The following is a 26,017-nucleotide window of genomic DNA, read 5'->3' on the forward strand; positions in this document are numbered from 1 at the left end:
TTGGCGGGCAGGTGACATGAACATAAAGTGTTGGCTGTTTTTGTGTGTGTTGACGAGATAGAATATTTTAAATCGGGGGATGTGCATCAGCATCATCACCATACCTGTCACCCCATACGGTTCACCCCGTATTCTTGTACAGGGAAATTGAGTTTTCGGGTTCATACGGCGTACAGCAGTTTCAATACGGGGGAGATTAAAAAAATGTGTTTGATCTATTTGTTTGTGTTTCTCCCTTGTGATGGGACTTTGTAGGATGAACGTTGAGATTTATAAGGGGCACGGGGTGACAAATAAGGTCTGAATTGGTCTGTAATAAGCTAGGGCACAGGTATGAGCTTAAGTGCAGCAATACAGAAAAAATCCAATCTGTAAATGAAATAATAACCCATGGTCAATCCACTGCTGGATGAATGCCCTCACCAATGTATGTTGTACTTCTTTCGCACCGTACGTAGCTATGCGATGTAACAACGGTCAACAACTCCTGCAAAGGGAACTTCATCTCATTGCTCCATCTGCACGGTTATGTTATTTAATAATTCATAATTATAGCGTATTGCCGTTAAGTGTTACTTATATTTCTGATTTTGTTTATAAGCCAACGGAGATAGAAAGATAATGCATATTAAAGATAATACATACACGCACTGTATAAAGTAATGACATAGTTGCTTGCATTTTTTTTCACTTAAATTTGTAAGAATGATTCAAGGAATGTGTAACCAGGGAACACATTAATTTTTATGTTGCTAAATTAATCCTCGATACCGCAATTTGGACAAGTCTGTATCAAAAAGGTGGTGTGAGGTAATAGATAAACAAAAAATTACACTTTACTACGTTTTGATTTAAATGCTTTCGTGACTGCAGGGATTCATATTCTTGGTTCTTTCGGTAAAGTCACGTAGAAGGGAAACAATAAAATTATAAAAATGTTTTTATAAAAATATATTTTTTAATCAAAATATTTTTAGAAAAATATATTTGTATTATTTTTATTGTTTCCCTTCTACGTGACTTTACCGAAAGAACCAAGAATATACTTTACTACGTTATCGAATACGCATTGTATACGTGTAATTAGATTTACAATACATGTGCAGTAATGTTTGTTTCATTGGAAATTACGCAAATTTGTGAGCGTTTCAGACATATCAGAAATCCCTCCTCGACCAACAATAATAAACCATTGCATTCAATTCCTTGACAACGCTGATTAAAATTGTAGATTTTTAAAATCTTGACTTAAAGCTTTCGTGACTGCAGGAATTCTTAATTCTTTTGGGTCACGTAAATAGTTTTAAGAGAAAATAACCAAAATTCCCCCCAAAAAACTACGACGTTTCGATTGGCAACACAAGCGGTCGTCATCAGGACAACTGTTTATAAAGGTTTGAAATGGGCGTAGCCCAAATGTCAAGCAGCCAATGTGAATGTCAGTGGTGGGCAGCGATTGGTGGGTTTTCCACCAATCAAAGGACTGCCAGCTAAAAATTAGCATGTTAGCGTAAAAGATCGCCGAGCATTCTCCACGGCTAGCGCGCCAAGGTGGCTATGTTAATGTGAGAGATTAGCATGTTGAAAGCGATAGGATTAATCGATTCTGAGGTAAAACTATAATACAAATAAAAATTTTTTAAGGGTGTCGTCCATATATTACGTCACGCGATTTTGGACGAAAAATCAGACCCCCCCCCCCTCAAATATGACGTCACACAGCTCTGCCCCCCCTCCCCCCCAAAAAAAACACATGCTTCAAATAGCTTTAAACTATTGTCATTGTAGTGCGTATTTAATGTGCCGCTGCACTCTGATGTTGTAGGAGAAAACATTGATTAAAAAGTCTATTTAATTAAGTAGAACGTGTTGTCTATATTTATTTAAAGTTGCGCATTTTGATGTGACGTCACATTTCTCAAACCCCCCCCCCCGCTCGTCACACATCGTCACATGTCTGACCCCCCCCCCAGGTGCGTGACGTCATTTATGGACGGCCCTTAAGTCATACCTGAGTTATTTAGATTCGATTCTCATGTAATCGAATTAATCCAAATCGAATCTGAAATCACAATCTGGTAGATGCGGAATCGATGAGGTGAGAATAGCTGTTGAATCGATAATAAAGCGATAACAGTTGGATGGATTCGAATGCGAGGTGTTTAAAATGGAATCGATTCCGGAGCAGGCGCACCAAACCCCCGGGAAGTGAATGGAGCTCGCGCCACGTCACCCGGGCGCGCCCGGCCCCCCGCCCCCCCGCCACTCACGCGCGCTCGCGCCATTGGCGGGAAAAGTCTCGGCCGCCGCCTCCGCGCGTCACGTGCCCCACGCCTTCTCCAATCACGGACCGGGAAATTCGGTTACGGGTGTGTTGGGAAGGGCGGTGAGTGGGGGGGAGGTTCGAGAGCGGAAGTGGCGTGACGTCAACCGGATGTGCGCTCGGTCATTTGGCAGACGGGAGCGTGTTGGTTTGATGGCAGTTTCCGTCGTCAGCGTTAAGTGAAATTCATTAAAGCGCCAACAATTATACAAGTTCGTAATTGGTGACCGCCGCTAGACGCTAGACGCGACCCCGCACGTGCACTCGCCATGGCCGAGACGACGGACATCGCGGAGTGGTTCCGCGGCATCCCCGTGGTGACGCGCTACTGGTTCGCGGGCTCCGTGCTCTTTCCACTGCTGGGCAGGTTCGGGCTGCTCGACCCGGCCACCCTGGTGCTGGACGCGACGCGCCTGTTCAGCCGCTTCCAGGTGACGAGGGGCGGGGGAGTGGGGAACCTCACCTTCCCTCAACCCGCCAAGCGCCCTTATAGGCTCGGGGGGTCACGACGTTGAAGCAAGGGGTGCTTACAGGACTTGTTGCGTCTACATTCCTCAAAACGCCGCTCACTGGACGGTGTGGTGAAGTATGGTCAAAGTGTGGGCGAAGAGGGCCCCCACCTTATGATGACCAGCACTTGCGTGGCGAGACCGCACTCATCCAACAGTGGAGTGACAAAAATGGTGCCTGTTGCTTATAAGTCTTGAGTGTGGCATCCCGATGACTTGTGTCGTCTGCAACGTCAGGTGCTGTCGTGTTCAGGCATTTAGCAGCGTTACAGCCTAAGCATGGACATCTACAGCCATTAGCACAGTGGGGACCGTACAGCTGGAGTGGGTTATAGTGTTACAAGCCTATAGAACAGACTTACCGATAGAAAAGTAGCACAGTATTCTTGGTTCTTTCGGTAAAGTCACCACGTAGAAGGGAAACAATCAAATAATACAAATATTAAACAATAAAATTCTCACGACGTTTCGACTGCAACACAAGCAGTCGAAACGTCGTGAGAATTTTATTGTTTTATTATTTTATTGATTCCTTTCTACGCGACTTTACCGAAAGAACCAAGAATATGAATCCCTGCAGTCACGAAAGCTTTAAATCAAAAGTAGCACAGTGTTACCACTGGCCCTGTAGCGTGAGAACACTTAGCCTACAACCGGATTCGGCTGTTTCATGTGACCAGAGTACGATAGTCACTGTAGCCTGTGTTATTCCCTACAGCCAGAAGTTCAGCGGAAAGTACAGTATAAGCACGCTGTTGCTCAGAATGAGGATGCTCTTGCATAATAATTGGAGCACTTTGGCATACCTGTCAACCCCTTATCGGTGCCTTGCCTTATTACAGACCAATTCAGACCTTATTGGTAACCCAGTGACCATATACATCTCAAAGTTCATTCTACAAAGTCCCATCACAAGGGATATACCATGGACGTGAAAACTCAATTTCCCTGTACATTAATACGGGGTAAACCGCATGGGTTGACATGTGTGCTTTGGCCCCATTTACACAATCTGCATGCGATATAATTTACAGTCTGAGCGCATCCTGAGGATCCTACTAGCTACAAAAAAACCCAGAAGCGAAGTGTTCACTACAACGGGAGCATCCCTGTTGCCCGTATAATGTGCGTGCACAATGTGCTGGCGTTACGTCGTCATCACGGTTGTTTTGAGCCCCAAACGTGATTTTGTCTGTTCTTTACAGCCTAAGGAAAGCTGTTTCCCGTCACCAGAGGACAACGTGTGTTGCCACAACTATTACTTGGCGAACCCTGTTCGCTGAACAGTCTATTCTTAACAGCCTTGAGCACCGTGGTATCTACATCCTGGACATAATTATAATTTACACTTCTAAATTAACCTTTTGACCCTGGAGGTCGCTGTATAAATCAAAAAACAATTTAATGTATTTCGGAAAAAACACTGTAAAAACCCTAATAAAATCGCACTGGCTCGTAATAAAACACCTCACTAACTAAAACCCCGTAGATAATAAATATTGAGGTGAAGAGAGAGGCCTTAGACAACTGAGGCGGGTTTTGAATAAGCCGAGAGACTGGCGGAAAAGGCCCCGGTCGCCCATCGAACAGAAGTTTTGATCTCGGCACGCACACCAGCAGGTCGGAACCGGAAGACGACCGGAGGACTCATTTTGGAGCGTAGGAGTGAGTCACGAATATATTCGATGGAGTGGCATTATTGAAGGCCTTCTAAGCAAGGAGGACTGTTTCCTACATACGGCACTGAGCACAGTCCACCGTTTCCTATAACCTAATTTGTTCCCTTTTTTAGTCTAAGCAGCCGACAATCTGATAATTATTTAGCCGACAAACTGAATGTGCTGTTCCTGTAGTCTTGAGGATGCCGTTCCATACAGGCTGATCATATTGTTGCAAACATCTTGCCGTTGCCTATCGGGGTCGAACAGCGGCAAACTGTCCAGGAATTTTGATTTAAAGCTTTCGTCCAGGAATTGCCTGGAGTCTACCATTGCCTGCAGGGATGGAGCAGTGGTGCAGTTGTTAGCACACTGCGCTGTGAATCCTGCAACTTTGTTGATTCTTGGCTATGGCTAACATCTGAACCGGTCTTGAGCTGCCCTACTGCATCAACTTAAAATTGGTCAGTGTGGTTATTAAGTCTGGTCAAACGGCCTCCGTGACCAACACAGCATGGAGAGAGGCCTTCTTCATCATGCAGTGGATTTATATAGGGCTGAATATATATGTGGAGCATTAACTAGAGTCTGTACGTGCTATAGTCTGAGGATGTTGCTGAACCAGAGCAGTCTGTTTTTTCCCAATCCTGGCCATGCTGTTCTCTGTAGTTTGAGTACTTTGTCCCCTTGTGTCTATAGAATACTGTTATCTACAGCCTGAGCACTTGCTTCTGCAAAGCCTGAACATGTTTTTCTCCCCAGCCAGAGGCGCAGTTTTCCCTTCAGCCTATTTTGTCAGCCGATTCGTTCTTATCGGGATCCACTTTCGCCATTCCATGCACCCTGTATTCCATGCACCCTGTATTCAATGCACCCTGTATTCCATGCACCCTGTATTCCATGCACCTTGGCCGCTGTGTCCAGGGCCGGATTCATGTTCATGTAGGCCCTAGGCACTTCTGGTTCGCAGGCCTTAAGTGATAACGCTCTACAGTTGATACTGCTGCCCCATGTCACTAGTACCACCGCGGTCACTCCGCTTGTTTCACGCGGTACTTTTGTCCATTATTTAGTATGTGCCTTAATTCGATGGGAGTGCGCTGTGTGCTGCAGATAAGCAGAATTAATTTGAAATAAAAAAACAGGGTAAGCCTGAAAATATTTTAAGTGAAAATGTCTTCTATTTTAACATGAATATATTGGATGTTCTGACAGGACGACTGCATGGCGAGCTCCATATTGCTTTACTTTCGTTTCAGCTTAAAGATTAGTTTGACAGTTATTTTAGGTGTAATATGGCTCACATCGAGTCCAACGACTTGTTGCCACAGCAAAGAAATTGCAACTTGTGGCCATGAATATATTTATTAAAGAAGATATCTGTTTTTTTGTCATACATACAAAAAAATAGTTTTCGTAAGCCCTTCAGTTTTTGTAGGCCCGAGGCATGGTGCCTACTGTGCCTATACTCTTTGGTTATTTTATACCTACGTGATTTTACCGAAAGAACCAAAGAGTATGGATTCCTGCAGTCGCGAAAGCTTCAAATCAAGATCCTACTGTGCCTATTGGATAATACAAACCTGCTGTGTCACTCCTGGGCTTTGTTCCCTGAGCCACATTAATCTTGTTCTACATGTTTTCCTCCTACTCCTGGTGCTCAGGTTATCACTTAAAGTCACAGGGAAAGGGTTTGAGCAATTAAATGGCAAATACTGATTGAGTTGAATTTGTTTACTGAGGCTCGCTGTAAAGGAGACTTGCGTGTGCCGCTCTTGTGTTTCAGATCTGGAGGCCCATCACGGCAACACTCTTCTTCCCACTGACACCGCAGACGGGATTCCACTTTCTCATTCACCTCTACTTCCTGTACTCCTATTCCACACGCCTCGAGACTGGTGAGGAGCTTCGTTTAAGGGCAACTGGCTCATGAATAATGTTACAGAACACGGTACAAAATATGCTTGGCTGGAAAATGCATAATACGAGGTAAAGCTGGGTAGCAAATTCTGCAGATACGCTTGCCAACATTGAATGCTGATCATGTTTTTCCTAAAATATAAAAATTCTGGGGAGCACACTTATGGATTGAAAGAAGGGACTGTAAGTAAATTATTTCATAGTTACATATGAAGTTGTAAACATGATAACTGAACTAAGGCATGATAGATTAAACTTTATGTATTTTTTTAAACTGGTTCACATGTGTCTCTTGTAAAGCTACTTGATTTAGACATGACAGGGTGTCTCAGGGGATCAGAGCACTGAGCCTGCACCTCTGAGATCCTGGGTTCAAATTCGGGCAGCTTTCTTAATTTAAACTGGTTCTCAAATGTAATGAGGTGATTTCTTAGGCTGGTCACCAATTCACAAAAACCATCAACTTAAATTTGTAACTTCATTTGGCTATATTCTAGCGCAGAGAATGATAAACAGTCGTTTGACTCTCAAACGTCAAACATTGTTCTCTGCAGCAGGGCTGGTGAAAAAGCAGTGCCCACTTCTTTGTGGACCAGAGTTAACACGAGGGGATCTCAAGGTCGCTGGGATATCCACTTGTGTTGATCATTTTTCTTAATGAAGGGTTGCCACACTGCGAGAGATCTTAATGGATACTTTGTCTCATTATATGATGCCGATATCACCATCCAGATAAACTATTCAGAAAAAGGTTAAACTAAATAAATAATGCACAAATCGTACAGGACACGGTGCGCATGTTGCTGAACAATTTATGAGCTCTGTGCCTGATAGTGGAGTGTGGATGAATTCATGTTTTAAGAGGTACATTTGAGCGTAACTTTGAGTGAAAAAAATAATTGTAACGGTCACCTTTACTAGAGTGATCTTGTATACTTTTATGTTTAGAAAATGTGTGGTTTTTTTCACAGGTGTTTTTGATGGACGGCCAGCAGACTACCTGTTTCTGGTTCTCTTCAACTGGATTTGTATCACTGTATCCTTCGTTGCGTGTTTGTCTATTTGAATCATGATTTTTGGGTGAATTTTTACCGATTAATAGGTTTCTGTTTGGTAGCTTAGTACGGGTGACTCCACAAAGGACTTAGCACTTTTTGCGTTCGTGAACATTTTATGTTAACTTTGGGAAAATTTCGCTGAATTCCTCAGCTCATCAACTTTCAGAGGCTACAATGAGTTGAGCGTAGTTCAGACTTGGATGAGAGACTGTCTAGGAATGCCAGGTGTTCTTGACGAGTTGTGATGGCAAAGCGATGGATTCTTGAATCCCTTTGTGTGGCGCTTTGAGTGTTAACTGCTTGTATGGTTGAATTTGTTTTATAAGTACGCTAGTTTACTCCCACATGCATTATTCTCATAAATGTATTAGGTCAAACATCGTCATGTAGCAGGAACTTCAAAAATAATATTAAGGAGATGTGGCTTTTTTGGATAAATAAAAGAATGTCAGAGTAATTATTACATTTCAGGAAGCACTAGGTTTGTTAATCACACCTTGACTATGTTGCCAGATTGTTGGGATTATCGTCGACATGCCAGTAAGTATTTGTGCTCAATAAATATGTTTAATATCGTTAAAAGACAAGAAACGAATTGAACAAAATGTGATAGTTTAGCCCTAGGGAATATTTATTCCTCAGTTTACTTGTTTTCAGGAAAAGCAGGTATCCGCTTCATTTCATTTTTTATTCACTCTGCATGAGTTTGCAATACGTTCATTTAGGTTTGTTTCAAACCACAAGCGACAATCAACATGACGCTTCCCTGCTGTGTTAGAGTTTAATTTGAAAATGGATAAACATTACATCTTGATTAAAGTTCCTGACTCACGACACTTTGAAAGTGTTTACGCTCGCTGGTATTTGTTCGGCTTGCAGTGAATATTCTCACGTGGGGGTTAACAGCTTAGGAAAATGATGTGCAATTGGTGCTTAAATGCAACTTCGTCACAAAGCACTTCTGATAATGCATAGAAATTAAAAGTTATCAACAGGATGATGGTGACAAATGTGAGATTTGACCAAAGAGCAATGGAGACTTCAGAGGGAACAGCAACAACCTCGTGCACTATTCACAGAAGCGCTAGAACCACGTGCGGCCAAAAACACCAAAGAATCCCCAGGAAAAGTCCAGTACACAAAGGAGATCAAGAAGTCGATCCCAGTCTACATCGCAAAGTAAACTGTCCCGCCACCAGCCACAGTCAAGCCAGTCATTCCACTCATCCCACCTAGTCTTGCAGATTTCAAAAAGTCCCCCGCGCATCGTCATAGCACGGCCACGGTGGTCCATAAATAAATCCAGGCGCCAACAAAGCATGGTCCCAGTGAGCATTGAGAAAGTCATGGAATCACTACGCTAGACCACAACGGTGGCAAGGAGGGTAGAGAGGTGAAAGGGAACATCGGGCAGAGGTTAAGAGCCTCAGGAAAGGAAACAATATAATTACAAAGGGGTAGAAGGGAAAGACTTTGGACCAAGCAATGGTGTATTTCAAGGATTCACAAACTTCCATTGCACACAATTGAACAGGATCAAGACAGCAGGTGTGCCCAAAAACCTGTCGTTCACATCTCAGGTTTATGGTTTCAAGCTTTTGGCAAGTACTGTAATGATGTGAATTTTTGGGGCTGACTTTGTGTGCTGCTGCTCTGTGTCCAGCTGCTGATGATCCCGCTCATCATCTCGGTGCTGTACGTGTGGGCCCAACTTAATCGTGACCAGATCGTCACCTTTTGGTTTGGCACCACCTTTAAAGTAAGCAACATCACGGAAGGCATTCTGTCTGTGTCCAAACTGCATTTTTCTCACTTTGTTGAAGGCAAGGGAAATTGAGTTTGGGGGAGGGGGGTGGGGTATGCGCACAGGCACAGATATGGATGCTTTATGTTCACGTTTTTATTTAAAATATACAGGAATTCCTCATTTAACGCGGAAAAGTTCCGTGTGAAGCGAAAATAATTTCCCAATAAATAATTTAAAAGGTGGGGGGTTGCGTTCCGGGCCATGGTTTTATAAGGGTAATTACTTTTTTTAAATATGCGATGTGTGTGAGGGAGAGGGTGGATAGAGACATGTCACAATTATTACTCTTATGAAAATTAAAAAAAACTACAAATGCAACAATTTCACTTGCCCAGAAATCCCACATCGCTCGGCCGTGCAGCTCAGAAAGCAGCTTGTCATCGACTGCTCAGAAGCCGCGGTTGAACGGGTGCGTTCCTCGTTCCGCGAATAGCGTTTCTGAATAGAAGAACGGTGTTCTAGCGAGGAAATGCATTGTGTGAAAGTGCGTGAAGCGAGGACTTACTGTTGTTGTCGCCCTGTTTCGTTTCCTAACTTTTCAGGCCTGCTACCTTCCCTGGGTCATCATGGGCTTCAACTTCATCCTGCGTGGATCGTGAGTACTTTCGGTCTCGGCGGGAAAAACAAATGCAAGCCTCACGTCTCGCAGATATTCGCAGAGCCAAAGCAGATCACGGACCACAGACTCCGTTGTAAAAATCAATGTCGGTAGCCTAATTCATTAGTCTGTACTTTGAAGATCGCACGCTGGTAGCTGCCAACAAGGTTAATAAATGAGTTAATTGACGGTTTAACCACAGTTTATGTAAAAATTCAAGCCTGAAGTGTACATTCGAAAGCTAAGAAAGAAGGTTATGGATTTTGATTTAAAGCTTTTGTGACTGCAGGGATTCATATTCTTGGTTCTTTCGGTAAAGTCACGTAGAAGGGAAACAATAAAATAATAAAAATATAAAACAATAAAATTCTCACGGCGTTTCGACTGCAACACAAGCAGTCATCATCAGGTGTGAAAACGTCGTGATAATTTTATTGTTTTATATTTGTATTATTTTATTGTTTCCCTTCTACGTGACTTTACCGAAAGAACCAAGAATAAGGTTATGGATGTTGTTTAATAAAGTAGGGTGGGTGCCGGTTGCTTCCAGATATATCTGCGGTGGTGCAGCCTTCCCCACTGTTCGTACCGTCCTCCTGTCCCCTAGGGTGATGAATGAGCTAATCGGGATCTTCGTGGGACACCTCTACTTCTTCCTCATGTTCAAGTACCCTCAAGACTTTGGTGGGCATACGCTCATCTCCACCCCATCCATCCTGTAAGTGGCTTTGCACAACATGTCTGTGACTTGAAATCTGTTCACTGTTATATTTTTTGTTATCACAGTTTCTGAGCAGAGCACCAAGATGCCAAATGTCCAGCAACAAACTACATCTGAGCTATAGTCTGACAGTCATTTAGTTCTCCCTCGAGGGATAGCATTTATTTCACTACACCGGTCAATGTCGGATAGTGAAGGTGGGAGCATAGATGTAGGAGCACAGAAGTGCAGGACAACAACAGATTGTCTACACTGCCCATTGCTGAACACTGTATAGCCGGACGGCCTATAACTCATGTCCGTCATGATGAACACCCATCCAAGCATTATTTTACGCTCAACCATGCTTAGCTTCTGAGCAGGGTTAGCTAATGGCAAAATTAAATCTCTGGCACACCTTAACGTTTCTTTAATACACTTGGCCGTGTGTGCGTATGTCGATGTGTACATCCAGGTACCGGCTCTTACCGAGTCGCCGTGGCGGCATTGCCGGCTTTGGCGTTCCTCCGCCCAGCAGGAGACCACCAGACGACCAGGATGCCCCCCCGCAGGGAGGCTGGGGAGCATTTGGCCGTCACCGATGGGGGGATGGCCAGAGGCTGGGTGGGAACTAAAGGCTGGTACTGCTGCGTAGATGTTCGCAGTTGTGCTGTGTACAGCTCTTCGATGTGTATTCGGGTTGTTCCACGATATTGTTCAGCGTGATGTTTGGACGTCACGATAATTGGGTTACAATCCGAAAACGCATCTGAGAGCCCAGGGCTATTGTCGGCGACCGAGTGTACCCGTGTGCGCGCGTGTGCCTCCTCGGGCGTTTGCATGGCTGCATGAGCGTCTGGCCCCGGCTTGCACAGACAACAGCGACGCAAAAGAGAACTGGTCCATCCGGAGCACGTGACTTTAGCTGTCGCACTCGTGAACCTGCTCAGTTGTGCCACCTGTCATCACGGGATGGAAACTGTTGGGCCTTGTGCAAACATGGGCTCTGTGCATATGCCTGCATCTATGCGCGTGCATCTATGCGCGTGCATCTGTGCGCGTGCATCTGTGCGCGTGCATCTGTGCGCGTGCATCTGTGCGCGTGCATCTGTGCGCGTGCATGAGTGCGCGTGCATGAGTGCGCGTGCATGAGTGCGCGTGCATGAGTGCGCGTATGGTAATTTGGCGAGCCTCTCATTCATGGCATAAGAGACACAATTTTTCTTTGTTTTTATTATTGTACATTAATGCAACGTTCGTGAAAAAAAAGTGATCCCAGTGTAAAAAGTAAAACGATATTTAAGTCTTACTTCCTGGATTTATTTTAAATAATGCTCATAAAAAGCTGTGCAGTGACACATTGATACAAGAAACATAAACAAGGAACAACATACGGGCTTATTTCTATTGCTTTGAAATCGTCAATAAACACATTGAGCTAAAAGCCTCCTTTTAATTGTGTAGTGCGTACGTGCAGCTTAGATTGGCAAGTTATTTCGGTTTGATCGTTGGGTTTAAAATACAATGCTTAGAAAGTTTTGTGATTTAACGGTGAAAATATCTGTGAAATGTCCAGTAGGTGTTTCAAAATAACTGAGAAGCAATTTGGTTGTTCCCTCTGTTAAGGTTGACTTTTCGCTGACAATATCTCCTTTAGTGGCTTATCACAGTACTTACGTGCTGTTTGGATGGGTTATAAAAAACAAATAATGCTTTCATAGGCACCAAAATCATTTGCAAGAACACAAGAAAGTAAAATATTTTTGGAAATTCACGTGGCTTTTATTTTCACTGCTGTTCAATGCTTTCATAGTCATGCATGTTATTACCGTTTCTTTTGACAAGCATAAACTTGTGAAGGATGAAAACATGAAATTTAAATTAATCGTATTAAGCTAGGTCAACCACAAGGGTCTGTTAATTTATTTATTTTAAGATTACAGATTACTGTACATCATAGCCTTTGGCCAATCTAGGTTCCCCTGGCACATAGGTTAGGATAGGATTTGTGGCATGAATTCATGTCATATCCACGTGTACCTTAATTGTTACAGCATTTCTGGTGGTTGGTGCTTGTGTGCACTTTGCCATGCTTTCACCAGGTCCTTGTCCGTTGGATGTCACTGATAATTGAATGTTGCGACTATCCTGGTAAATTAATTAACATTAGCTCATGCATCTCATAACCATGATTCCATGATAAAAAAAAGTAACATTTCGGGTCCAATCCGTAACACAGGGTGTTGAAAGACTTCTGTTTTTAAATGGAACATTCTCACGACTTGACTGCACAATTGGAATATAATTTGGAGAAAGATTTGCAACATGCTCTAGAAAACATTCATAACTGACCCTATCACCTTCATCGTTAACACTGAGTTATGGCAGCCTGCCATATATTTTTTACACGTTACAGCAGTGTTAATGATGTGCGTCCATCCGTCCATACTTCACATGTTTTTTTTATAACTTGTGAAAAATGCACAGGTAATCCGAATCCTTTGATACAAGCCACACATGCCAAATACTATTTCTCAGTATGGTTTTAGTTTTTGGCCAAAGTCCACATCAAAATCCTTTAAAAAAAATTCGTTATTGTACAAAAAAAAGTTATTCTCATGTACCATGTGCAAAATACTACGTGCATTAGAACGCGTACGCATTAGGTGTGTAACAGTGCGTCAATTCGTCTATTAAAATTGATTCTTGGTTTCCTGATACACGCATTGAATTGTGTAAGAACCGATTATTATTTGTGTATGTTTTATGTCATTTGTTAATGTAGCTCCCTGTGGCTACTAGAGGCAGCACATTCACCACTTTGATAACAATTTACATAAAGTTTAACACGTAGGCTTTCGCGACCAATATCCAGAGGTTTTTTTAGTTTAGATTTAACAAAAAAAACCTCTGAATTTACATAAAGTCGAATTGAATTGCCACGGAGTGAATTGTCACTTGTCTTGTATGCACGGGTATGAAATGTGTGCCCTCACATCCCCGTGTGTCAATTTCCTTACGCAATTTTCTACTTTTGAATCTGCGAGAGAGAAAAAACACAGACTCTCAATGGACTGACTGACTTTGCTCGCTTTGGTAGAAGTAAAATGCCGATGAAGTCCCTTATTTTTTTTAGGTCGCCCTTACAAAATACTTTAGTGGGCTGTCGTCGGGTAGTTCAATAAAGGCGGAGTGAAAGCACGGTTTTTTAAAAAAAAAGTAGACGCAGAAATATCAAGGCAATATTTATTTAATGTTGTATTGTAGCTGTTGCCAGAAAACGAATAAATAAGTAATTTGGGGTGCAAGTACCTGCTATTTTACATGCATTATTATGAAGTGGAGAACATCATTTATTTATCCATGAGAGCCCCAAGACCATTTCTGGAGCCATCCTGGTTTTGGGATGTTAGCCCATTTAATTTTTAAAGAGTATATATTTTACATGTGATAAACCAGAGTATGCAGACAAAATCTACCATGCATACGTGGGGATGACACTAAGTAAGGGCTTAAGGGCTACACGGCTTTTATTCACGAACCCTGAATTTTGTACGACCATCTGTCCGGTTTGCTTCGGGAGTTTTACAAATATGCATCATCTTCCAAAATGCTGGATCCACATTGGATGTGCCACCACGCCTGGTTATTCAATAGTTGATGTGGTTGGGTTGGCGTGGTCCCAGTCACCTTCCATTGGTGATGTATCCCACCTCCGATCAGCACGGTGGGCTACGTAACATGCGAAATTAGTTCAACATACCCCTGTGGCCACACGGGACCCGCTCTTGTGACCATGCATAGCCGGCAGCGACTGCAATGGGGGTCGTGACCACAAGATGCCCCCATGGTGCATAGCTCCTTAAGCGCCACTTGTTCAATGATTGATGACGTTGATTATCCTTTCCACAGTAAGTTGGGCATCGTTTCGTCTGCGCCTCGCCTTTAATTATTTATACCTTCCTATTTTATTTACATCTTAGTGCGGCCGATGTCTCCTCAAACTGCCGGCAGCTTAGCGGCGGGCGGGATGTTAATTTAGTTTTCTTTGTAGAGTACAGTCGGTGTGTATTTGAGAATTGCTTATTATGCTACAAAGGCAGGTTGCAGATAAGAGCTGTAGTGTATTTCTTTCTGAAACAAGGCCAATTGCAGCTAAATAAAAAAGGGGATGCGTGTCATTGTACAAGTCGACCCAACCTGCGTGTAATTGGGAAGTGTTCCGTAACAGCTTCGACTTCCGTCGTGATGGGTAAAGCCACTTCCTCTGCGGAGAAGTTACATCGGGTCGCATAAAAGTAGCCACTTCAGACAAGTTGATTCCCGTCGTAGGCCCGGTTTGTGCATGAAAGACGGTGGCATGTGTGGGAAGCTCTTTGCCAGTCCATTGCTGGATGAGGTCCCCCATCCTGTGCTGATCGTCGGGGCTGTTTGACCATACATCACACTTTCACTCTGGTCCGCCTGCGTTAATGTCGGCAGGGTGCCCAGACAATAGTGCAACGATTGATTATTCTGCACTGTCCCTCTGCTGAACAACGTAGCCCCGCATCAGCCGACAAACACATGATTATATGCATGGCAATCGCCCATCCAAGCACTCTGCCGGGTAAAAACCGATTTAGCTTGTGAGTTGATTCCGTCATAGGCGTATAAACGTGGTATCCTAGCCTGCCCCCCCTCCTCCCTCTCTTTAATATGTAATTAGCGTGAAAGCAAGTGGGATGGATATACCAATCAGTAATGCGCGTTAAATTCGGTGATCCGTCACACGTGATTTTCTAAAAGGGTAAACTGCATGGGAGGCAGAAACGCACGGAACGTGCAAAGGGTGAGAGGGGTGGTTGTGCACCTTTATACAACGCACGACCAAAGCTGCACATTCGACGAGGCGATGACCTTACAATTGAAGTATCGATGTGTGTGGTGTTTTTTTTTGGAGGGGGGGGGGTTGTAAGTTGTTAACTTTGATGGTGTTTCCTTACTCTGAATCCTGTAGTAGGCACTCACTCGAGTTGTGTGCGTTCATAAAATATACGGATGTGATCGATTGTTTAATCTATTAATAAGGATACGTCTCCTTTCTCACAAAACGTTAGATAATTCTGCGCGCGCGTGTAGGAATTGATCATTTGGTTCCAATATGTTCCAGTTTGGATGTTTTTGATGGTGTAATAGTGAGAACATACAATCCACAATCCAGAGGGAGCACGTCAATTTAAACCATAGGCACTTTTCTTAAATCCCCACCTCTGTCCACCCAGCAGTATAAATGGGTGGTGCACCACCCATTTATACTGCACCACCCATTACGGCGCTACGAACCCGGCGACCCAAGTTCGATTCCCGCTCGCGGCCACCAACACCCGGTGACGATTATCTGCACCGGTCCTGGGCCCCCCCCTAGGTCGACTCGGCCTCAAATGAGTGCCTGGTGCGGTGCGTAAACACCGCCACGGGCGTGGTATTGGTCATCCACCCCATCGTGTGCCGTGCCGGCCTTCATAGGTGCTACTCGCTAACAGCACTTTCCCCAGCAGTCTGTTAAGACTATACGGGAAGATCTTTGTCTTTGTACTCCCACCTCTTCCCAAGCGTCTGGTCAGCGTGTAAGAGTTGGATAACTCGAGCCCTTCTAGAGCCCCCTCTAGTGGAATCACTTCTGACAGCAGTGGCGTGAGCAAGCGAATGCAGGGCTGCATCTTTGCCTTATTAACTTTGTTGTTTGCAATGGCATGGACACTCGAGGCCCATACTATCACCATAATGTTATACTGTTAGTGGAGTCATTTATTGTGACCATTCGCAACATGTGCCACTTATTACACCTTTAGTAAAAGCTGCATTTTTAGATTGTCAACCAAAATTCAATTGTAAATTTAACCATAACTTAAAAATACAGTCATGAACAGACATTTTAATATATTTATAACAATTATACTGGTTTTCACGCCTCTATTTTGGTAAAAAATAATGTGTCGACATGCAATCGTCTGCTTAATTAAGGTAGTCTTAATTAAATGTACGGGAAGAGTGAGCACTTATTTGCATTGTAAATCCTGGAAAATCCGGGGCAAGAATAACGGAGATTAATGATGAAACTGTCAAACCGAGCACGCTTAATTATTTAATCGCTTGGGCACTGCGTTGGCGTGTTAAGTTATTTGTAAAAGCCACTGGTGGTTGCTTTTGCTCATCGTCTTGAACTCTGATGGTGCGCCATCCACTCGTCCTTATAAACGACCACAACAATAACAGAGCACGTCTGACACCCCACGGAGGAACGACTTGCAACCATGGGGCTTCGCGCGGGAATTCCTGTCACTTTGATTTAACGGGAATTATCGTGTAAAATAAATGCATAATTGGGTTAAAAGTGTGCATCTGCTGTTTTGGAGCGAGTGAGGATTATTATTTTCCGCACGCGAAGTCATAATGGCGTGCCAGTCCTCGTGTGTTTTTAAATGCTCAGCGAAATCACACAAATTGTATCCACTACAACCGCAGCATCATCTTCAGCTGTGGTCTTATCCACTGCTCGACGCAGGCCTCTCCGAGCCGTCGTCAAATGTCGCGGTCTCGCGATGCGACAGTCCGCCTGGCTCCTGCACACGAGGCGGTACGCATCCCGTTGGATTGTGCGACCTCTTTCGGTTGACACTCCGCCTCTGGTCCACCTTTGCACATCACCGCACGTACGTGTGTGTATGTATGTTGAACTTCTTTCGCACCGTACGTAGCCAACCCTGCTAATATACGCTGCACAAACTCGTTACGCACCGCGCCTTGGGTCATTATGGATAACATCAAATATATGATCAGAATTCCGTTCTGTCTCCACATATATACATAATACAATACAAGATCATTTGATCAATCGTAGAGGGTTTTTGGTTAGATCACGTAAATATAAATGTGTCGTTAAACCCGCCACCACCCGACACAGCCAATTAGTAAGGTTTGTCACGTAAATAACACATGCTACATCGTTACGAGTGCAGCACACCGGTGGGTTGGAGAGTAAACTCACAACATTTACAATTGGAGTGCAACGTTTCGCCAGTAATTACAACTAGCTTCACCAGGCGACAGCCAGATCACATTAGTCCATCAGTCGATTGTCGATCAAGACCAGTTTTATCAAGCAACATTTGTGTCAAGCAAGCAATCTCTGGAGCAGTTTCAACATTCTCGATCTCACCAGCAGAGTCGAGTTTGTTAAACAGCCTGTTAAACTCTGGGGAACTGTTAATGTATTTAAATGTGAGGCCAGGATGGAGTTCTGCAAATGCATGGCTTAAACCGTACACACACAGCGTATTGCCCGTGCACAGGTGCGCGTGCCTCAGTCCATGTGACTCTTTAGTTGCTGACAGGCCAAAGTCGAGTCGTTAATGAGGAGGCCGGGGTGACCCGTGACACGTTCACAGAGCATCGTGTGGCGAGGCGCCTATTTAACTCGCGCGCGATCGCATGCCGTGTCAACCCACGCGGTTTGACCCGTACAGCCGTTTCAATACGAGCAACAATAAAATTGGCTGTTTGTGTTTCTCCCTTGTGGTGGGACTTTGTGGGATGAACGTTGAGATTTGTAAGGGGCGCGGGGGGTGTGACCAATAAGGTTTGAATTGGTCTGTAATAAGTTTGGCACCGATAAGGGGTTGACAGGTATGAGATCGTCCGTTGACAAATCACAAACCCGGGAGGAGCGGTCCGGCATTTTTTTCAACGCTTTCCAGCTTGAGAACGAGGGCCTTCTGTGTTTGTTTCGTTGCGAGGAGCGTCGCTGTAGCTCGTAAATCTGTGAGCAAATATCAGCGAAATATTCGTGCAACGTTACGTGGTCGCGTAAGATTTTTTTTATTTTCTGGGTCCTCTGGTTTTTCCCTTCACAGTTGGAAGGATACGTTTATAGAGTACAGTATTTGACCGCTATAAATATCCACATGATAAGTCACTTACTGTAGTTGAGCTATCATTTGTGGCCAGCTGGCTTCCGGAAAATAACGATGCAGCTCAGTGGGCCTTACCTGGTAAAAGTAAAAAAAGAAGTTTAATTTTGGGGCCGTCCATAAATGACGTCACGCACCTAGGGGGGGGGGGAGTCAGACATTTGTGACGATGTATGACGAGGGGGGGGGGGGTAAGAAATGTGACGTTACATCAAAATCCGCAACTTTAAATAAATATAGACAACACGTTCTACTTAATTAAATAGATTTTTTAATACATGTTTTCTCCTACAACATCAGAGTGCAGCGCCACATTAAATACGCACTACAATGACAATAGTTCAAAGCGATTTGAAGCATGTTTTATTTTTTTTGGGGGGGAGGGGGGGCAGAGCTTTGTGACGTCATATTTGAGGGGGGGGGTCAAAAATCGTCCAAAATTGCGTGACGTCATTTATGGATGGCCCCTTAGACATCCATACATGTGCATTCTTTTGTATTACCTGTTTGAAAGTGGACTTACCGGTGAGACACGTGCTCTGTTATCGTTTTACGACGCATTAATCATTAGCGTCCGTGTAGAACTCTCAGGTGTGCGCCGCGCGCACTGCGCAGCGGGCGAAGTCGCCTCTCGAACGGAAATGTTCTTACCCCGTACACACAGAGAGGGGGGAGGCGCACGTTGAACTTCTTTCGCACCGTACGTAGCCCAACCGTGCTAATCGGAGGTGCGTGGGGGGGGGGGACAACAAACTGAAACGCACCGACAAGCAGTTCTAAATAAATGAGTTTTCAATCGAGATGATTTAAAAAGTGCGTAAGGTCTCAGTGGTTTCCTAATATCGGAAGGAAGAACGTTCCAGACGGCCGCAGAGATAGCGACGCTGTGACCGCCGCCTCCGTTCGATTTGTTCGCCAAAAGCCGCTCGGCGAGCATGACCGGTGGTCGCGTGATGGTGCGGGGAGCGGTGGCCTCGTGGTTAGCGCAACAACGCCACGGAATGAATGGCGGGTGACCCGAGTTCGATTCCCAGCCACGGCTAACATCAGCGGCGAATGATAACAGAACCGGTTCTGGGTCTTCCCCCGAGGGCGAGTCCATCCTCAAAATGGGTACCCGATGCGGTGTGTGAATATCAACACGGGGGGGGGGAGAGACAAAGGCGGTCGGGCGTGGTTCACCAACCAATACACAAGCCTTGTTGCACCGTGCGGGCTTTGATAAGATGCACTCGCTAACAGCAACTTAGCCGCCTTGGGCAGCCTGTTGGAGGCTGGAGGAGGGGTGTGGTGCTGTTTGTCTTCGTTGGTGTTTGATGGCAGGCGGCAGAGGGGGACGGGAGGGTTGACTGCAGCAGGCGACAGGGCTTTGAGCCCCCCCCCCTCTCCGACAACCCCCTCCTGCTAATGACTCAGCGCCCCCCCCCCCCCTTGATATATCCTTAGTCGATATCGGGACAATAACACCAGTTATATGGCAGTATTTATTTAGCTTGGAGATTCACACTTGCGTTTAACGTTTGTTTAACACTTGTTTGACGTTGACCGTGACCCCCCCCCATATATATTTTTTATATCCCCCCCCATTAAGCAAACTCGTGCTGCAGGGCTGCTTGAAGGGAGTCGGAAGTAGGCTGACAAGGTGGGGGGTGGTGGTGGCGACAGGGATCGGAGAGAGGGACAGAGAAGTGAATGAATGGTTGGATTGCGTGGGTGGAGTGATGGGTTGGGTAGGAAGAGAAGGAGGAGGCAGTCACTATAGGGGAGGGAGGGAGAGTGGATTGTTGGGTGAATGGGTGGGTAGAGAGAGCCGGGCGGTGTGGGTTGGGTCGGTGAGTGGCTGAGCGGCGGGGGGGGGGAGAGAACGCGAATGAAAGAATGTGCACACGCACGCACGCGGAGCGCACCAAACACGCGCGGTCACATGACGGTGGCGCGCCGATGGGAGACGCCCGTGGTTAGGAAGTCTGCGCAGCGAGGGGTCGTGCGCTCCACGGAGCAGCAGCAGCAGCGGCAGCAGCAGCAGCGTGCTGGCCAGACTCGGGATAAGGAGGCAGCTCACAAGCAGGAGGGCACGGCAGGGCAAGGCAGCGGTCTCTCTCTCCGTCATGGCGACTTGCGGTGTCGGCGTGGCGCCGAGGAGCGAGTTGCTGGAGGTGCTCGGGCGCGGAGGGCGCTGGGGCCGCGTGCGCGTGACGCTCTCCCGGGACGCGCTCACGCTCTCGGGCCCCGACGAAGCGACGGCCCTCGTCAACGGCACCGCCAACGGGGGAGGCGGCACGCCGCCGGTCCCCTCGCCGACGCCGCTTTCGGGGGGGTTGTCCAACGGGATTCGGAGCCCCAACCTGAGCCCCAGCCTTAGCCCGAGCCCAGGAGCGGTCGCGTTGGGCTGCGTCGGCGAGCCGCCCACGGAGCAGAAGCGCCTCGTGCGCGTGGTGAAGCGAGAGTCGGGCGGCTTGGGGATCAGCATCAAGGGCGGTCGCGAGAACAAAATGCCCGTGGTCATCTCGAAGATCTTCCCGGGTCTCGCGGCCGAGCAGACGGGAGCTCTGCACGTGGGGGACGCGATCCTGGCGGTGAACGGAGCGGACCTGAGGGAGGCGACTCATGATCGCGCGGTGCAGGCGCTCAAGACGGCCGGCAGAGACGTGCTGCTGGAAGGTGCGGCGGAGAGGGATGGGGGTTTGGTTGGTCGTGGTGGTGGTGGCGGTGTTTGCCGGTATTGTTTTTCTTGTTCGAATGAATACTCGCCATTAAACATCGCCGAGAAGTGGCGTTGATTCTGGGGGGAGGGGGGGTGGCTGGCGGTCGCTACAAGTTGTAGCCAACTTAGCGATGTTTCGTCGCTAGTTGTAAGCGACTTTTTTTAATGTGTGTGTGTTCGCCCTAGCGGCTGTGTATATATTTTGTCAAAGCGATGAGTGGTGTCGGCACGTTAAGCGACTTTGGGGAGATTGATGGCAGATGTAAAGTTTGGGAGCGATTCCAGATTTTTGTGGCAAGTGTCTCAAGATTGTAATTACAGCACCAGCGCCGCATGGCGTTCTCTTACCGGGGTATGTATTTAGAATGTTGCGTCGGATTACGATGTTTTAATAGTGGCAAGTTGTCGCGTGACGTAATTCCAGGTAGTTGTATTACGTGTCCTGTTTAAGTTGACAGTGTGATAATGCAGTTTACGTACCGTGTGCTTGGCTGTCGAGTAACATTAATCCGTTCTGCATTACGCACCCTGTATAAATTTACCATACCTGTCAACCCATACGGAATTACCCCGTATTCTTGTACAGGGAAATTGAGTTTTCAGGTCCATACGGCGTACAGCCGTTTCAATAGGGGCAAAAAATGTGTTTCTCTCTTGCGATGGGACTTTGTAGGATGGACGCTGAGATTTATAAGGGGCACGGGGTGACCAATAAGGTCTAAATTGGTCTGTAATTAGGTAGGGCACTGATAAGGGGTTGACAGGTATGGTTCGCTGTTAATACTTGGCCAAAGTGTCCGTGCCGTGCGTTGTAATCATTCCACCGGCCTGTCGGCTCTTCTCAACCCAACACCATCCAACATCATCCAGCGCGAGAATCTTGCTCAAGAAAAACAAAAGCGAACCTGTGACCGTTTTCGACCTCCTGGGGCGTCATCGGCAGAGCCGGGCCTTGTTAAAGCAAATGCCACTTGACGGGTTGGTTCTAGGCCGCCGTTGAATCGAAAGTTTAAAGTAATGAAAAAAACCCACTGGCGCTGGGTGTGGTCAAAAAGTTTTGAGAGCTTCAAGATCTGACAAATGTTCTCTTGTAGGGCGACTTGTGATGGACGAGTCGCCGTGCTCTCAGCAATCACAATGCCTGCTTCTCTGCAAGCATAGGTTCGATTCCCCGGGTCATGCGTTTTTAAATATCAGTGGGAAGTTGAATATTCGAACCTGGCCCGTGGCTCTTATGCCATCGTGTACGTAGTTCCCTGTGTGTGTCTGAGTGTATTTATCTGTGTGTGTGTGCGCTTGGTGGGGAGCGGTAGTGTAGTGGTTAGAGCGCTGCGCTACGAAACCCGGCGACCCGAGTTCAATTCCCGCTCACGGCCAACACCGGTGACGATTATCTGAACCGGTCCCTGGGCATCCTCTAGGTCGACTCGGCCTCTAATGAGCAACTGGTGCGGTGTATAAACATAGCCATTAGGGAGACAAAGGCGGCCGAAGCGTGGTGCTGGCCCCCTACACCCCCACCCCCCCCCCCCCGGTGTGCCGTTCCGGCCTTCATAGGGTGCTCGCGAGAATCACTTTGCACTCAACCTTCCGTTAAGGCTATACGGGGGGTTTTTGTCCTTGTTTGGGGAGCGGTGGCGCAACGGTTAGCGCACTGCCAAGGTCAGCGTGAGTGGCGAAGTGGCACTGGGCCGCTGCTGGGTCGCCCCATGTGGCGTGTGAAGACGTCGGCAGTGGAGGTCCTCTGGCCGCAGCCACCTCTGTGTTGGCTGCACCACGAGGGGCCCGCGGCTAGGTATGAAGAGAGTGGCGTGGCCGTGGTTGCGGACTCGGTGAGGAGTGGGTGGGTGGGGGGAGAGAGATCTGTGTGGCCAAGTGTTTCCTGTGTGGATGTAGGTGGGCGTTGTGTGTGTGCTCGGGTCTGTGTGTGTGTGTGTTCTTGGGTCTGTGTGTTCTTGGGTCTGTGTGTGTGTGTTCTTGGGTCTGTGTGTGTGTGCTTGGGTCTGTGTGTGTGTGTGCTCGGGTCTGTGTGTGTGTGTGTGCTCGGGTCTGTGTGTGTGTGTGTGTTCTTGGGTCTGTGTGTGTGTTCTTGGGTCTGTGTGTGTGTGTGTTCTTGGGTCTGTGTGTGTGTGTGTTCTTGGGTCTGTGTGTGTGTGTGTTCTTGGGTCTGTGTGTGTGTGTGTTCTTGGGTCTGTGTGTGTGTTCTTGGGTCTGTGTGTGTTTGTGTTCTTGGGTCTGTGTGTGTGTGTGTTCTTGGGTCTGTGTGTGTGTGTTCTTGGGTCTGCGTGTGTTCTTGGGTCTGCGTGTGTGTGTTCTTGGGTCTGCGTGTGTGTGTGCTCGGGTCTGTGTGTGTGTGTTCTTGGGTCTGTGTGTGTGTGTCTGCGCGTGTGTGTGTTCTTGAGTCTCTCTGTGTGTGTTGAGCAGTTAAGCAATGCTTTGAGCACTTGCACTAAGACCCCGGGCAACCCGGGTTGAATTTCCTTCGGTGGCGTAGTGACGACATTATCAAGCTCAGGGGGTGGCGGCGATCGGTCAGGTGAGGCCCCAATATTTGATTTGTCTCGCACGGTCGCACCTAGAAGCTATTTCTACATCGCGGCTCCTCTTGCCCTAATCACATCGTTGTTACGCTCACGGTCTCGAACATTTAACGCTGTATGGGCGCTCCGTCTTCACAAAATGACAGCCACTACAGCTCCATTGGTACCGCTTTGCAAGATTACGTTGCCGCCCTAACTAAATAAAAATGAAACGTCGAAACGTTAAATGAAAGACTTTTTGTACAAATAATTTTAAACAGTGTTTAAAAAAATTTAAACCGTGTTTAAACATTTTGTGTTTTTTACACTTTTGTTGATGGATGAAATCAATGGCGAGTGGTACCATTACTCTTCCTGAGCATACTCTTCAATCAGCACCTGATGTGCCGCGTGTGACCATCAGCACTGGGGAGACGAAGGCGGACAGGCGTGTTGGATATGCGGCGTTTTACTTGACATTTCTTTTTAAACATAATTTCTTCAGAACTGCTTTTCTGTGATTAGTTTGTTGTCCTTCCCCCGCACCTCTGATTAGCGCCTGCGGAGTGGTAGAGCTTTCCAGACGGCCGCAGGAACGCATCCGAAAGCGCGCGACGCAGTGATGGTCTTTGCTCGATAGCCAGCCAGGAGTCGCTGCTGTAGCACCATGGGTGGATGGATCAATACGTGCTAGGAATAGTGAACTAACGCACACCAGGGGCATCTTGTCGACCGATTTGAAGTCGTGTTAGGGGGCCTTTTAGCTGCAAAAAATGGGCGATGGGACGGTCGCCAAAGTATTAGGAGAGAAAACGTGACCCGGGGGGGGGGGGCACGGCCAACGTAGAGACGGAGCGATGGGGTCGGCTCACGTGCAGCAGCGAGATGATGGATCCGTGGCATTGTGCTTTCCCTTATCTACTACTTCCCGATGATGAAAAGGCCTTTCGTCCAGCAGTGGATAGACACCGGTCGGATGTGATATGTAAATGTGTAAATTATCGATGCCATCGGCAAACAGCGAAATGAATGAGCCGAGCTTTTACGATCGTGACCGACCTTTTCAAAACTTATCGTGGGCTTTTCAGAAGCCTCCCTTCGCGTTAAACACGGGAGCACATCGAGAATCCAGCTTGTTTTATTGTGTCACGATTACATAGAACGATTTAAAGTAAATAAGAATAAATCAAAGTGGTCAAGCAACTCGATTACATTATAGGACGCCGCTCATCTCACTCCCTTACAGCTCGAGCTCCGTTGTGGAAATCTTCACATTCCCTGGATGGGGCCCGAATTAGACATAGGCATCGCCTGCGAGTTGTGGAGAGGAGTTATTATTATATTGGAGTACGTCCATCGTGGAGAAGGAGCGGTGAGATCGGCTCGTGTGTCGGTGCCGGGCGGTTTGTCGCATCGTGGGACCGCGAGGGAATGGCGACGGCTTGAGGAGGCCTTCATCCAGCAGTGGATTGATCATGGCCGGTGTGGTTCGGTCATGTGGAGAGACAACAGGAAAATGATGTGGTTCAGAAGGTGGCAAGCGATGCACGCGGAAGGAAAGAGATGGAGAGGAAGGCAGCAGGAGAAGATGTGGGGGGGGGGGGGGAGGGGGCGATGTGGGGCGATGGGACACGGTGGCCCGAGGAGTGGGAAGAGAGATGGGCGCAGGACAGGGCAGCGTGGAGAAGGTTGGCAAGGACAGCGGACACACCCCACGTGAGTGGGAAAAAGTAAGATTGATCGTGGCTGATGACGATGTTGTGACGGTCACCGCATCGCGCGCTTTCAGATGCGATTCTGCGGCCGTCTGAAACGCTCGTCCTTCCGACATTAGGAAGCCACTGGATCTTTTAAATCTAGATTGAAAACTAATTTTTTGAGAACTGCTTTTTGTGTGTGTTAGTTTGTTGTCGTCCCCCCCTGTCCACGCACCTCCGATTAGCACAGTTTGTTACGTACGGTGCGAAGGAAGTTCAACATAAGTACATGCGTACATACGTTGAGTCAGGGCCGTGACGAGCGTACGGCCATCGATGGGCACTTAAGATTAAGCAGCATGCAAAGGTCACGATTATTTCAATAATAGGCTGGATAACGTCAGATTTTGCCAGGATCCAATTCCTGAGCAGTGTTTGAACAGCGTTAACATTACATTTGTTTACTTTACGGAGGTGGGCTGGGGACGGGTGCAAGCTATCCAGTGTGTAGGTTGCGCAACTCCAACCACGACCCACGGGGCTACAGGGGGCCCAGGTGCCAGGCCACGTCG

The 26,017-nt window shown here is 46.8% G+C and overlaps 2 protein-coding genes across 2 annotated transcripts in view; both read left to right on the forward strand.

Moving 5' to 3' along the window:
• Nucleotides 1-2,447: 2,447 nt before the first annotated feature.
• DERL1 (derlin 1) lies at nucleotides 2,448-11,346 on the forward strand. The gene is made up of 8 exons (XM_032957739.2): nucleotides 2,448-2,754; nucleotides 6,277-6,388; nucleotides 7,382-7,446; nucleotides 7,982-8,008; nucleotides 9,132-9,227; nucleotides 9,818-9,870; nucleotides 10,481-10,591; nucleotides 11,049-11,346. The coding sequence occupies exons 1-8, from the start codon at nucleotides 2,593-2,595 to the stop codon at nucleotides 11,206-11,208; spliced, it is 786 nt and encodes a 261-aa protein (XP_032813630.1). The 5' UTR covers nucleotides 2,448-2,592; the 3' UTR covers nucleotides 11,209-11,346.
• A 9,039-nt stretch (nucleotides 11,347-20,385) lies between these two features.
• LOC116944224 (beta-1-syntrophin-like) overlaps nucleotides 20,386-26,017 on the forward strand; it is a 48,972-nt gene continuing 43,340 nt past the window's right edge. Inside the window, exon 1 of the mRNA XM_032957738.2 lies at nucleotides 20,386-21,186. Within this exon, the coding sequence (XP_032813629.2) occupies nucleotides 20,634-21,186 (553 nt within the window). The 5' untranslated portion in view covers nucleotides 20,386-20,633. The remainder of the gene's footprint in view (nucleotides 21,187-26,017) is intronic.

This window comes from Petromyzon marinus, chromosome 20 (genome assembly GCF_048934315.1).
Source record: "Petromyzon marinus isolate PM22_M1 ecotype Great Lakes invasive population chromosome 20, UKy_Petmar_22M1.pri1.0, whole genome shotgun sequence".
Classification (NCBI taxonomy): Eukaryota; Metazoa; Chordata; class Hyperoartia; order Petromyzontiformes; family Petromyzontidae; genus Petromyzon; species Petromyzon marinus.